The 14,375-nt window shown below is 39.5% G+C and overlaps 2 protein-coding genes and 1 pseudogene across 4 annotated transcripts; 1 reads left to right on the plus strand and 2 right to left on the minus strand.

Annotated features, from left to right (window-relative positions):
- Nucleotides 1-377: 377 nt before the first annotated feature.
- Nucleotides 378-4,699, plus strand: LOC113739576 (kelch repeat-containing protein At3g27220-like; annotated as a pseudogene). Its single transcript, XR_011812841.1, has 7 exons — nucleotides 378-918; nucleotides 1,181-1,369; nucleotides 1,476-1,705; nucleotides 2,160-2,330; nucleotides 2,994-3,099; nucleotides 3,386-3,592; nucleotides 4,189-4,699. The product of XR_011812841.1 is annotated as a kelch repeat-containing protein At3g27220-like (transcript).
- A 150-nt stretch (nucleotides 4,700-4,849) lies between these two features.
- On the minus strand, nucleotides 4,850-7,742 carry LOC113739574 (F-box/kelch-repeat protein At1g51550-like). Of its 2 annotated transcripts, XM_027266827.2 has the most exons (3): nucleotides 6,796-7,742; nucleotides 5,364-6,267; nucleotides 4,850-5,276 (listed from the first exon to the last, which is right to left on the minus strand). In XM_027266827.2, exons 1-3 carry the CDS (start codon nucleotides 7,256-7,258, stop codon nucleotides 5,219-5,221), a joined length of 1,425 nt encoding a protein of 474 aa, XP_027122628.1. In that variant the 5' UTR covers nucleotides 7,259-7,742; the 3' UTR covers nucleotides 4,850-5,218. The 2 variants fall into 2 exon arrangements, with proteins under 2 accessions (XP_027122628.1, XP_027122629.1); XM_027266828.2 differs by having other exon boundaries at nucleotides 4,850-6,267; nucleotides 6,796-7,739.
- A 295-nt stretch (nucleotides 7,743-8,037) lies between these two features.
- LOC113739575 (uncharacterized) lies at nucleotides 8,038-14,359 on the minus strand. The gene is made up of 9 exons (XM_027266829.2): nucleotides 13,645-14,359; nucleotides 12,594-12,803; nucleotides 12,334-12,436; nucleotides 11,406-11,485; nucleotides 11,249-11,326; nucleotides 10,495-10,586; nucleotides 9,421-9,532; nucleotides 8,398-8,523; nucleotides 8,038-8,314 (listed from the first exon to the last, which is right to left on the minus strand). The coding sequence occupies exons 1-9, from the start codon at nucleotides 14,059-14,061 to the stop codon at nucleotides 8,198-8,200; spliced, it is 1,335 nt and encodes a 444-aa protein (XP_027122630.1). The 5' UTR covers nucleotides 14,062-14,359; the 3' UTR covers nucleotides 8,038-8,197.
- Between the last annotated feature and the right edge of the window lie 16 nt (nucleotides 14,360-14,375).

A 14,375-nucleotide genomic window follows, 5' to 3' on the forward strand; every position in this document is an offset into this window, starting at 1 on the left:
AGTAGTTAAAGTCTCTACATAATAAAATAAAATAAAAAATAGCACACCAATGTTCTCTTTTTTGTGTATAAAATATCATAATTTCATTAAAATTTAGACAGTGGTAGGGAAAATGGCATTTTTGGTGCCTAGCAAATTCGATCCTTTTATCTATCATTGTGATCATTTTAGTTTTTTATTTCTGTCAAAAAAATATGTGATTTCTAATGAAAATTTGAAAAATTCTAACTGAATTAGTGACGTGCACTGTTAAAAATGATCGTTTGTCTATTTTTTTTTTTTTTTTCTTGATACGTCACCGGATACCAATTAGGGCAGATTTTTTTTTTTTTTTTGGTAGTATTACGAAACCGCGGAACGCGTAATACATTCATACCCCAAAAAAGAAGAAAAAAAAGGAATCAATGTGCGTGCAGGAGGACAGCGGGAGCAGATGGTATTTGATTTCTGTGAGCATTCAATTCAAAGTCTGGAGACACATAATTTGTCACATTTTATCGATTATTAAAGGGGCGAGAATGGTAATATAATATGATTGTAAGGATGAATGTGTACATCTTCTATGAATGAATTGAAGACGAGTGGATGATGATGATGGGTCATGGATCATAAACGGCTGCTATTATATATTTCAGGCTACAACGACAACAGAGAAGATGATGACGAGATCGCGACGTTGTTGATATTCAGATTTGACATATGGGGAGGCCAACGGCAGCTACCGCCAAGCAGCATAAAACCGCTGCCGCCAAGAAATTGGTGTTGCCCTCCATAGTAGGCCTACTGGGTTTTGCTCTAATCGCAGATCTACTTTGGGCCGCCTCTTCTCCTTCTCCTGCCTCCTCCTCCACGCCCTTCGTCGTCATCTCCCATTCTCCCTTCCCCAATCACACCCATTCCGCACCCGCTACCTTCAAGGTCCCCCTCCTCCTCCTCCTCCTCTTTCTTTCACCTTTCCTTTTTTTTTTTTTTTCCATATCTCTAGAGCAAACAACCAAAATAATGAAAGTAATAAACTCATAAACCCTAACACGAATATTTAGCAGCAACTCTAATTCTGATTTTTCAGTATTTATATACCAAACCCCAGGCTGCTTCCTACTGCTACTGCTTCTGCCTTTCTTTCTTTTCATTTTCCGAGTGCTTTATTTCCCCCTTGTGTGCACTCTCATTTATGCAGGACAAGGACGCTGCCGACAAACATGTAAAGACCAATCAGAGGTTACTATCAGCTACCTTTTCTGATTTGCCAGCTCCCCTCTTGGAATGGGAGAAGATGGCCCCTGCCCCCGTCCCTCGTCTTGACGGTGCTGCCATTCAGATCGGCCATCTCCTTTATGTCTTTGCCGGATACGGAACCATTGATTATGTAAAACCCATTCCCACCTCTCCTTTCTTACTCTCTCTCGATTTACACCGTATATTTCCTACCTCAACTTGATTCACTATATCATCCCTTTATCTCTCTGCTGTAGGTGCATTCTCATGTGGACATTTATAACTTTACCGACAATACATGGGGAGGAAGGTTTGATATGCCTAAAGAGATGGCCCATTCACATTTGGGTATGGTTACAGATGGGAGGTATGTTTTTGTAGTTACTGGGCAATATGGCCCTCAGTGTAGAGGGCCCACTGCACGAACATTTGTGCTTGACACACAGACGAAGCAGTGGAGCAACATGCCTCCTCTTCCTCTCCCTAGGTATGAATGGTCCATTCCGCCTGGTTAGTTTTATTAATCTTCGATTTTCTTGAGCTTTCAATCTATTTTTTTCTTTTGCATGACTTTGTCGTCCAAATGGCGTCTTGTCCTGCTTCTATTTTGAGTTGTGAATGCTCAAGTTGTTATTCTCTGTTGTGTGTGCCAATTCTGGTATTTGGACTTGGTTTTCTTGGGGACTAAATATTTCCTGTCTAGCACATAGTGTTGCCCTCCGTCTTACTTAATGAAGAGCATGTTTGAAGCTGCACCTTTACTTTCGAGCGCAAGTTGGGTGTTGAATGGCCTTCTCCTATGGTTGTTAAAATGAAAGATGTGATGTGATTTTCAGCATGTACTGAATTCACTTTCCACTAGGTGTATCCCAGAACGCAACTGTGGTGTGGCTGTCACTTCTGTACATGTCTTCGTTAAAGATTTACTCAGATAATTTCAGGTATGCACCTGCAACTCAACTCTGGAGGGGAAGACTTCATGTGATGGGTGGCAGCAAAGAGAATCGTCATGCACCTGGATTAGAGCATTGGAGTATTGCGGTAAAAGATGGCAAAGCTTTAGAGAAGGAGTGGCGGACTGAGGTTCCCATACCCCGTGGTGGACCTCACAGGTTTGTTCCCACTACTTACCTGGAATTAATTGTATGTCACAGTAAATAAAACAGTTAGTCTGTTTGTGGGGATGAGAGTAATGGCGGAGAAGAAAGTTTGTTCAGGTTCTGTCTGTAAGAGTTCCTTTTTTTCATTGGTTTATTTTCCAGAGAGGTTAGATTTCACTACATAAAAATTTAAGTTTGCATTTGGTTTCTTCTCTTATCTGTACAATCGCGCTTTCTGTTGCTGGGAATTTAAATGTCAAATAATTTAGAAAGATCAGATTTAAACATGCAAGTGTTTGATTTGTAAAGATTTGAATTTATTAAGGAGTCTATTCTCATGTTAACGTGACCATTCTATGTTGCTTGAATTTCTGATGTAATTAGACAACAAAGTTTTGTTAGCTCAAATTTGGTTTCACAACTGTATTTATGGATGACTACTGTTTCCGTCAAGATATGCTAAAACAATGGAAGGTGAAGAACTTATCTCTGATATTTATCGTGCAATAGGGCTTTATTCTATAATTGATGGAGATTTTCTTAAAAGACATTAGAGAAAACACTAAGGACGATTCAGAAACACTAGTTTTTCAATTTGCAGTTGTAATTTCAATGGAATTTCCAGCACGAGTGAATGATCTTCTTGTTTCTGGTGTAAAAACCACATTCATGTAGGGCTTGTGTCGTGGTTGATGATCGATTGTACGTCATAGGTGGTCAAGAGGGTGATTTTATGGCAAAGCCTGGGTCTCCTATTTTTAAGTGCTCTCGCAGGAATGAGGTAATATACTTCTTTCACCTACATTAAGCACTTTTACTCATGAAATAAAAAAAGAAAAAGAAAAAAAAGAGCAGCATAGTGCTTTATTCTTTTACCAGTTATGATTGTGGCAAGTGTCATTTTCTCTAATTGGACTTAATTTTTAATATCTCATGACATCGTTAGTTATGAGCTGATTTATTCACTTCTTCTTTAGTAGTAGACCGAGAATTTTGTCTAAAGCAAAGTGAATATTTTGGAAACATCTAAGATCTATTCTAAAGTATGCAGCTTGAGACTCTTACAGGTTGTCTATGGTGATGTTTACATGCTGGATGATGATATGAACTGGAAGGTCTTACCGCCTATGCCAAAGCCTGATTCACACATAGAGTTTGCTTGGAAAATTGTGAATAATTCAATCATTATTGTTGGAGGCACAACAGAGAAGCACCCTGAAACAAAGAAGATGACGCTTGTTGGAGAAGTATTCCAGTTTCAGTTAGATACACTGGTATGCTTAATGTGTTTCAGTTAGATACACTGGTATGCTTAATGTCTAAAAAAACTTGATAATTAATGGTCTAATGTTTTTGATGCTAGAAGACGCATCTTCTCTATGGGTGAAGTTCAGCCAAAAAGCCCTTAGTTAAGCTTGTTACCCGTATTCAAAAACTTAGGAAAAAAGTATATAGCCTAGACAAAGACATTAATCGTTGCTATTCTGCTGATATTTTTCCTGCAATCTTTTACCAAACTCAGCAGATGTAACATTGGAGATGGATTATCAACCCCCCCTCTCTTTCCTCGAAAAAAAAAAAGTGTCTTGTGTGCTCATACAAGCATAAATGTGTACATGTATTCAGCATAATGTGGTGGTAAGCCTAGACTCTCCAGATGCAAATCCGTTACAGCAGGTGTTTGCTTTTGTACTGTGTTAGTCAGTTCTTGAGTATTCTTGGGTCTCTTCTATTTCTGCTGCTGGTTATTTGCAACCGATTTTGCTGGTATCTTCTCATGAAACTTCTTTCTTGATCTGTATTTGACTTTCTGAAATATTTTTCTTTCTTTGTTTGTTTTGTTTTCAATCCTGGTTTTGGACTGCTAAAGAAATGGTCAGTCGTGGGAAAGCTTCCTTATCGAGTGAAAACTACTCTTGTTGGCTTTTGGAATGGATGGTTGTACTTCACGGACAACGAGACAGGGGACCTGATGATCCAGCACCAAGGAAGGTCATTGGGGAAATGTGGAGAACTAAGTTACACTTATGAGTTATTTTTTGCCAGTTATTTTAATGTATTCAGCATATCTGCATTTTTTCTTTTTGGTACGTTTAGAAGGTAGGTTATAGTGATAATGATTTGTTTACATCGTCTGGAGGAAATGGAGAAGGGGTTGGGAATTGTGGGAGGGATTAGTTCCATTTTTTGATTACTTTTGTATCTTTGCTGGTATGAGATGGATATGTAGGGTTGATGGTTCTTCCAGAGGGGCACACACAATCATGACTTGGTTTTGCCAAGATTCATGAACTTGTATGCAGTGCTCCCTAGAAGATGTCAACTGAATGTTGTATAATACTGGAACTTTTGATTGTCAAAGTTCATTTCACTTGTTAGAATTGCTTCCTTAATAGTGTTCTAAATCATATACTTGGCATCTAAACAAGGGAATCGCAGTACAGCGGGTATACGGTTTGGTTTCTTTTTCATCGAAGAATCATTGGGTTTGCTAGGGATATGCACGCACGTTCCCATTCTTCCATCACTAGTGTTGTTAATTCCGTACTTTATAGTAGCACAACTCAAAAATACAGGCGTATATGATATGATACAGCAGAAATCAAAAGCTGAAAAAGACCACCTAATAACTGGCAGGAAAAGATGGTACCAAAAACATCCGGAATTTATCAGCCTTAAATTTCAGCGCTAAGGCCAATTCTGTTCAGGGCATTTCCAGCTACCATCCGAAAAGGCAAAGAACCACTCTGTTCGGCCAGGGGCTCCCCCGGTTAGTCCTCTCCTTTTTTTTTTTTTTTGGGCCTTTTTAATCAGCAAACCAGTCGCGTCTTTGAGCTACTCCTATTTACAAGCTTCTATTTGATGAAGCTCATCAACAACGATCTTAATGAAGCACTTCCCTAAAAAGAGCTGCTGCTACTATTTACAAGCTTCACAGATTTGCAGCATCCACGATATCTGGCATCATCAAACCCTTTTATAATATACTGTGTAAACGTTTAGGACAGAAGCAAAAGCTCCACAAGAAAAAGACTGGAATCAAACCTCAACCCCGACAATTCAGCAGGCTGAAGTACGCCATCCACCATCCCACCAAAGACGTACAAGTAGCGTCCTGAATTATCCGCACAAGTTTGATGAAATGATCTGCACCTGGGATTATCACCCACTGCTCTCAGCCTCTTCCACATTTTTGTGAGCGGGAGAGTAATAATGGGTTGCCTGTATGAATTGACGTCCAAAAGCCAAAAGTCATCCTTCCTGTGCCTGCATGAATCCTCGCCTCCATAAATAAGCAATCGACCTCCTAAGATGAGTGTGGCCGAGTGACCAACTCGTGGAAGGGAAAGTCCATGTGGGATGCTTTGCAAGTCAATTGGCAACTGTAACCATCTCCAAAAACCCTCGTATGCTTCAAAGAGCCATAGATCGTTAAGCACGTCATAACCCAATCCCCTTCCACCAAACAAGATTGTTCGTGTTCCCCCAATATGAGTTAGTGTGTGCCCTGAACGAGATGGAGGAGATGGATGAGTCACAACTTCTACCCAAGTTCCAAAACAAAGATTTTCTGACAGATCTAAAACCCAGGTATCACCCAGCCTAACACCAGACATTCCAATTCCGCCATAAATAAGCATCTTCCTCTTGTCAATGCAACACCCAGCATGAGCACCCCGAGGTGGAGGTGCAACTGAACCCACATCAAGCAGTCTCCAGGACAATGTCATACCAGATGTCTCATGCAGAACTATACGTCCAATCCAGGTGTCGTTCTTCCGGACCGCATTGTCATTGATCCCTCCAAAGAGGACGAGGGAATCACCAACTACAACACACGAATGCCCAAATCGTCCGCTTGGGATGTCTGAACTGATCTTTTGCCACTTCAATATCCTCCTCAAGTCATTGCCCATATATGCTACCCACGTATCATCACGATGCCGACCTAAAGGAAGACAATACGACTGTAAAACCAAGAAGAAACTGATTGATTCAAAGTAGAGTAGGATCAACGCAACATAAAGTAGAGACTCTAACACATTGATCCAGCTGATTCAGTTTGGACTATGGTCCAACAGTATGCCGAATGCAGAAGATCATGCTCAAAGAATCCAAAATTGAAAGAAAACGCATTTGCGAGTTGAGTTTTAGTCACCAAGGAACTAACTCTGAGCAAGAAAATGTTATGATATGACGTCAAGGCTAAGATGGATCCAACAAGAAAAGCAATCACAGAAGCTGTGAGCTTATATGCAAAACCAGGGTTGGAATTGGGAAAAGAACAAGAAAAGCAATCACAAAAGAACAATCTTTAGGGGCCAAAAAAAAAATTTCATCTTTTGCGTACCCAAAAAAAAAAAAAAGAAAAAGAAAAGAGGAAAAGAAATAGGGCAAAAGAAAGAAATACTTAAAAGAAAAACGAGGGAGTTTAGTTTTCTTTTTCCTTTCATTTTAAAGAAAGAGAGAAACAGACCTCCCTCGCAGCCGCCACCAAAGAGAAGCAAACATCCAGACACAAAATTAAGTGAATGAGAAGCTCTTGGGCTGGGGACCATGTCGGGGGCTGGCGGTGTTGCAGGTGCAGCAGCAGCCAAGAGCCTCCGACAATAGACAGAATCCAACTGGTGGAGCTGCTGATAGAGGTTCTGCCAGGCGATGGGGATTGATGGGTCATGGGCCTTGATGAGGTCATCGACGGAGGAGGAACCCCAGTCGCGCCTGCAGATGGATTCCCAGAGAGCGTCGGAGTAAGTAAGAGACCTCAATCTTCTGCAAGTCATCCCAAAGCAGAGGATTGAGTCTATTGGAAGACGCAACAAGATGGAGAAGATGTGGTCATCCGGTATTCTGCACACTGTCGCTGCTGCTGTACCTGGTGATGATGATGATGATGATGATGACTTGCTGCTGCCGTTGCTTCTTCTCCTTTCAGCCATGGGTGGGCGGCAAGAGGGTCTATCGGAGCAACCTGATTGCTGTCTGTCTGCAACCCTTTCCCTTTCCTTTCCTTTCCTTTGCTGCTGCCTGCTGGTTTTGGTGGTGGTGGTGGTGGGGGCCCACTGGGACACTCTCGGGTGTGGGCAGAGGGGAGAACGCTCTAGTTTTTTTTTTTTCTCTCTCTCTCTCTCTCTTCTTCCTCCTTTGATACCACAGCAAACTACTGTAAATTTCCTCTGTAGTTTGTCTCTTCTTCGTCTTGCCTTGTTCTTTCATTTTATCAATCAGTTGGCCACTGATTGGTCTCCACTTGTATCCGGCAGATTTTGTTAATCTTCTTCACCGGTAGTAATTCTGGTTAAAACAACGTAACCGTCCTTTGGATGAAGAAAGGAGGAATACTCTTCTTTTTTTTTTTTTTTTTTTTATAAAGGCAGGTAAAGTAGTTAGTTAGTTGTTCTTCTTTCCTTACAATTGCTGCCGCTATTCTCTATTGTAATCACGACCACAATCTGGAGCTTTCATATTGACTACAATCTGGAGCTTGCTGACACCATTTTCTTTTTCTTTTTTTTTTAAATTATAAATTAAAATTTAAAAAAAAAAAAAAAAGAAGCAAAGCCCAAACTAATAAATTTGCCATATTCAGCCTTGCCTTTGTATACTCTTATCCATTGCCATATTCGGTTTGTAATTCTCTGTTTTGTTATTTCACGAGATCTCTTTATCATCCAAGTCCAAGAGCTCATCTCTTTCTTTTGTTAATAATGCTACCATATTCCCGTACGAACTCATCACACAATCTTTATATCCCAAAAAATGTGGACCGTCACACCTTATTCCGGCTAATAATATATATTACAACATACAGTCTTAAGAAGCTCACCACATGAGTCCTTCCACACACACATAAAAAAAAAAAAAAAAAACACATTTTTTTATTTGTGTAAGTTGTACAGACGACCTTTATTTATCAACTTCCAGAGGGCTGCCTTGGCTTCTTCCAGCGTTTCAGCTGAATGCCCCTCTTCAAAAGATATCCTTTGTATGTTGAACTGCATGGCAGCAAGGGTGAAAGACAATCAATAGCTTCCACGAAATAATATATAAAAAATTGCAAAATGGGAAGAAAAAGAACCTGTGCTCCCTGACGGACACGGATATCAGTCCCCTTGCTATCAATTGATATGAGAGCAGCATCATCCACTTCAACTTCTTGACACAACAGCTCTTTCAAGGGCTTTGAAAATATTGCATTCAGTTCCTACTCGGGCAAAAGCACATTAGAATTTGAAGACCCTTTTACCCACTCCTGGTCCTGGGGCAGGATAACAAAGATCCAACCATTCTCCAGCGCTAGGCATGGTGTGGTGTGGTATATTTACCAAATGACAGCCATATTTATGTTGAGCACATTTATCAAATTATAAAAGAAAAATAGCAGAGAGTCGAAAAACAAAGCTGTTCAGATGCGAGTCCTATGACCATATCATAAAGATACTAATGTACTCTCTATTTCAACATATATTCGTTAGTCCCAAATATGTAATCACTAACACGAGTTCCAACTAAAGATCCTCTTATGACCTGTAGATAAATGCACATTAAATCTGATCCATAACATATAAACACAACAAAAGTAGTATTAGTTTTGAGCTTGAGAATTGACTCAACCTTGAGTATATTAATTCCTCTCCTCCAAAAATCCTAGGTTCAAACTCGACAAAAACTTTTAGCTTAATTTCAACACCCCAGTTCAAGTTTGAGCGTCAATTAAAGGTATAAATCATTTATAGGTAGAAAACAGCTTATTTTGGAAACACTCCAAGCTGCCAGCAGAAGCAGTCCAGTCATGGTAGTCCTGCTTATGAAAACTGGAAATCCAGCTTGAACAAGGTATATACAAAGTAAATGAGCCAGCTGAAATTGGTTAAACCTAACTCCATCCCAAACCAGCGTCCTCCACGTTCACAGCTCTACCACATAGCTATTGCCCATTTCTCTTTGATATGATGACTGCTAGTTCTCTCTTATTTGATGGGAAGAAAAGAATTGTGCAGGGCATGCACTCTTAGGAAAAGGCAGAATTAGGGATATAACAAAACAAGAACGAAATGTTAACACTCCATTCTTGAAATGACAAGTGTGCCAAATGACATACCTTCAAATTTTGTTCACCCCCATCAACAGCAATCTTATCAGGCTGAAGAGCCTCGTACTCTTTGACATCAACCCAAGCAACAGTACCAAAGCCCCCAATAAAATATATGTCACTGTAGGTAAATAGCACAAAACCAATCATTATAAAGCTCACGTTGTATAGACAAAGAACATCAAGATATATCAAGGTGACTGCCCTGCATATAAATCCAACTCCGAAAATGGAGTTCCTGCATGACAGCCATCAATGCACAAGATAAAGCATGACATATAAGGAGATCTCCTTAAACTTCATGTTACAGGACATTTACAAATGTCAATCAGACAAACCATTGGGAATCAGAAAATGTAAATGAGCAAGCATATTAAAAAAGGAGAGACAAAGAAAAATTAACTAATCCACAAGTAAACCACCTAAATTTGATTCAACCTTTTTTATGTCAACTATATCTTAATGCTTTTTAACATTTGTACACCATTAAGTTGATACTCTTCTGACTTATAATAAACAGCACGTGTTAAACCAAGTAACTGAAATTAAGTGATAGTAAAAATTTATAAAAATACATCAGCACCACCACAAAATTTAACATTTCCAGAGGTGAAGAAAGAAAGTTAGTGTGAAATAAAAAAGTTAATTAAACCTACCAGAATAATCATAAATTCTGAGAAAATCAGGGCAAAATAGTGAGAATGCTAAGACCAATTAGACAGTGCCATTACAATCTTTCTTCCCATTTAGCTGGCAAATGTACCATGTGTATTTTCTTATGATTGACATGTTAAATATGATTTGGCACCACAATGACAAGCTTTCTTACTAGGTGACTATGTCTCATGCTCAGTAACTAAGCCTCAAATGACTTTGGGTGACAGCATAAATCCAATAATGGACTCTGAAAACTGAAAAGATAGTTTGTACATCATCTAGGCAATAATGACCAAATTATGCTAGTTGGATAAATTGGGAAGTGATGCGGAGTTTTATAGGAAAAGGCAACAGTTGTATCCCAGAATCCACCATTGCTCAACTGTTTAACTAGTGCAGCATGCAACATTATACTTTGTCTCCAACCTTATAGTTTCCATCCTAAAGTAGTAGAAGTTTCCCCACTGTTGTGATGGTCCTTGTTGATGCTTTGCTATGTACTGTTTATGAGCCCATTCCTGGTGATCCATACAGGAAAAGTTATAAATGGATACTCACCATAAATAACAAGTAAACAAGTTGGAATGCAAGTTAACACAAAAAGTCACCCCTCCATCGAATGCAGAGAGGGTTGGAAAGGGTGGAAGACAAGACTGGAAAGGTTAATCAGGTACTTTATCTGATAAAGCAGCAGACAACTCTAAACACACAGGAAATGACGGAAACAGGTCAAAAGATTCTTGAGACAATAAGAGAAGTAAAAATTATATAACAAAGATCAGAACAAGACAGAAACAAGTAGAGTAACTGTTTCCAATACGACACTGCAATTTGTGTAGCAATGACTTGCAGAACGCAAGGAAGGGGCATGGAAGGTAAGATTCGACTCCTCTGAGCACTGTTGACTAGAGGATGAAATTGTGCTTAGCGAAGTGGGCTACTCATTAGTCTCAAACATTCGTATAAGGTCTTTAGTTGATAATTATAAGGAGGGCCATTCCCTCTTTCCCCTTTATATATTAGATTTTCCTTTTTGATCTATCAAACCTTAGAAGAACAATAATTCATCAAGGCATTTAACTGAGTAATCTATCAAAACATGTAACACACAGAGTACAATCTATTTTTAAAATAGCTGTAAAGCATGGATTTCTGAAAAGCCATAGCAAGTGAGACTCACCTGCTGGTCTTCAGGGAGAGGGTAAACATCTCCAAAGATTGTTACCCTTGCGTTTGATAGGCTACTCCATCCGGGAATCTAGAAAGCATAAACATTCACAAATCTCATAGAAAAAATAAAATAAAAAACACCAAGATCTTTGAATGTGGTTACTAACCTGCACAACCAGAGTGCATCTGGGGTCAGCTAACAAATTTCGTGTGTGTATGGCCAGTGGAGAAAATGAAAATATAGGGTCTATAAGCAAAAAACAGAAACAGTAAACATCAGCTTAAGAAAATTACAATGGAAACAAAACTACCACAGCATTCATTTCAGTATCAGTGTCATAGATAAGGCTTCTGCCATGAAATCCGATTATTTGATGCCATAAGATACTCCATCCCAACCCTCTGCTCCACTTATATGCCATTATTTACCATCAAAAGGAATGTTTATCAACAGCCATCTGCTAGCTACACAGATCTTTCTTCATCTCTCCTTAATTTTTCCCCATGTATTTATTTTTCCTTCTCTCTTGCACCACACCAAGCACCAAGGAGACAAATCAGATAGTTTAATTGTCAAAGTTAGATCAAAGTGATAACAAAAAAACCAATGAGAGTATTATGTAACAGTTTCAACTACTGGATATTTTTGACAGGTTTATGGTAAATGCTATAAAAAACCGACGTCCTAACCACTTCCACTTCCCTGAGATTGCAAATTGTAGCTTCGAAAGTAATCTTTCTCATTTCAGGCATATTCCTTAACATTGCAAATTGTAGCATCAAAAGTGATCTTTCGCATTTGAGGCATGTTTCCTATGACAGTAAATTGTACACATAAAGGCAGCAAAGCAACTTGTCAAAAGTCATGAGAAATGACTAGAACCCCTTCCTGAGGGTGAGAACCAAATATCTCTCTCATAACAATGTGATTTAATTATGTCTGTAAGGTTAGAAAACAAGTTTCAAAGAAATTTTTGTTCAGTATGTACTGTACTGTACTGATGGGACATCAAAGTAAAACGAGAAACTGGAAATAATGAAACTAGTAGTATGTATGTACATAACTAAGTGTACAGCAGTTTTTCAATTACTTACGTCCCGTTGAATCTGGTGCAAAATCTACGAGAGAGCCAAATGGATAACCTTCACGCCGATGGTGCATCCGCGACATCACAGTGCATAAGTGAGCAAACCTAGCCTTCAAATGCCATCATGTTCAATAGGAGCAAAAGGAGAAAAATTACAGTGAAATAGAAAACCAAAAAAACCCATATGTTTTGAACTTTTTTTAGCATATTACTTTAAAAGTATCAAAAGTAATGTTTGTGAATTTTTCTGCAAAAAGTTGGTCTTACCTGTTCCATAAGATTACGGACTGCCAAAGCTGGTCTAGGCAAGCCATGGGCTGAGGTGGCACTTTGTACTCCCCCAGATATTGGAGTTCGAAAAAGTCCAGCCCTTGTACCTCCTCCTGTGTTGCTTCCATGTGAGGCCACAAGAGGAGTCATGACATGCGATGTCGTATCCAAATTTTCTTCACTGGTTTGTTGGTGTCCTGAATTGCCCTTCAGAACATGATAGAAACGATCACAACAAAGTCAAAAAAGCCAGTTGACATAGCCATTTGTGTACTATATGAGGGAAACAGGGAAAGGAACTCATGCCATGGAGAGCACAATAAAATTTAAGGTTCGTCATTTGCGTGAATGCTTATGAGATAAGATTTGGATATCTGCAATAGAAATCTAAATCTTTGTTTAAACATGAACTGGATTCAAGCGAATACATAAAACAATCTCTGCTTCCATTATCAGTTGATTTCAGAAATCTATTCAAACATGCGAAATTTAATGAAAGGTATGAACTTTATCACATTTGATGAGACAAGGAAAACTGGTTCTGTTATAAAGCAGCACGGGCCAGAACATTCTGCAATATTTTCAAGTGTTTGACCAGCAAATTATGTGCCACGGATGATTCTATTATGTTGCCCGATGACAGGTCAATTCATAACAAGACAATTGCTGCGTCAAAAAATCTCTAATCCTGACAAAGGGAAAAAAAAATGGAAGACAGGTCCAAACATATCCGAGTGGTAATTGAGCCCGATCAGAAATAAATTGCATTATTGTCCATCTTGTTGCGATAGAATGAAGCAGCTTCATTACCCAAAAAGCAACTAGCCTATACCTAACCATAAATGCCAATATCCAGCTAATGCTATATTTCTTATTCCTCAATCTCCATAATACAAAATCCAGACATCTTTTTTTTTTGGTTGCTCTAGGAGAAAAAAAAAAGAGGTAATTAAGTTTAATCAATGAAACCAGAATTACTAATGTACTAGTTAATATCGTAGAACAGGAGAAAGAAAGTCGAATTTATATAGTGTAATGATATCATTACCTGAGGAGGAAGAGGAAGAGGAGGAGAAAGAGAGTCGTGCGGGAGTAAGTGGAAGGCGTTGGGATTCCCCGAAGAAGCATCTTCTTCGTGGTGGCCCTGATCCTGACGGGAAGGTTTACGAGCGAGAGCGGGCAGACAAGGACTCCGCCCAGAAGCACAAGAAGAGAAGAAGGAGGAGGAGGAGGTTGTAGTGAGAAAACAAGAGTTAATTTGGGAAGATCCAGGTACAGCAGCAGCAATAATCTTGTTGTCGGCGGTTGTTCTCGACCGAACTGGATAAAAAGAAGGGAAAGACGAAGGAGAGGGGGTATGGTCTGAAAACAGCTTATTATTGTGATTGTGATGGAGAGAAGCACGGGTAGAGAGAGCTTCCACAGAGGAAGAAGACAGGGATAGAGATGCCGTCTCCATATGCATGTGTGTAGCAACTTACTACCTGAGACGCCTTTTAAGCTATTTTTATGAGTGGACTACTAAAGCAGGGATTAGGTAAGAAAAGCACGTGGGGAATTTGGGGATTGAATTTGAGGGATGGGGGTCAGGAGGAGGCGGTTTTGGTTCGGCTGCTGTTTTTCTTGTTCTCCATTTCCTTACTTTTTTACGGGGAAGGGGGAGAAAGCGAGGTACAGATTGCAGGGTTAGGCCTTTCTGGCTGAAGGGAATTTTTTGCAACCCGCATTGTCTATGCCTTTGGCCACGAGGATAGGGGTGTTCCCACGAGTTGGGATATA

This window comes from Coffea arabica, chromosome 4c (genome assembly GCF_036785885.1).
Source record: "Coffea arabica cultivar ET-39 chromosome 4c, Coffea Arabica ET-39 HiFi, whole genome shotgun sequence".
Taxonomy (NCBI): domain Eukaryota; kingdom Viridiplantae; phylum Streptophyta; class Magnoliopsida; order Gentianales; family Rubiaceae; genus Coffea; species Coffea arabica.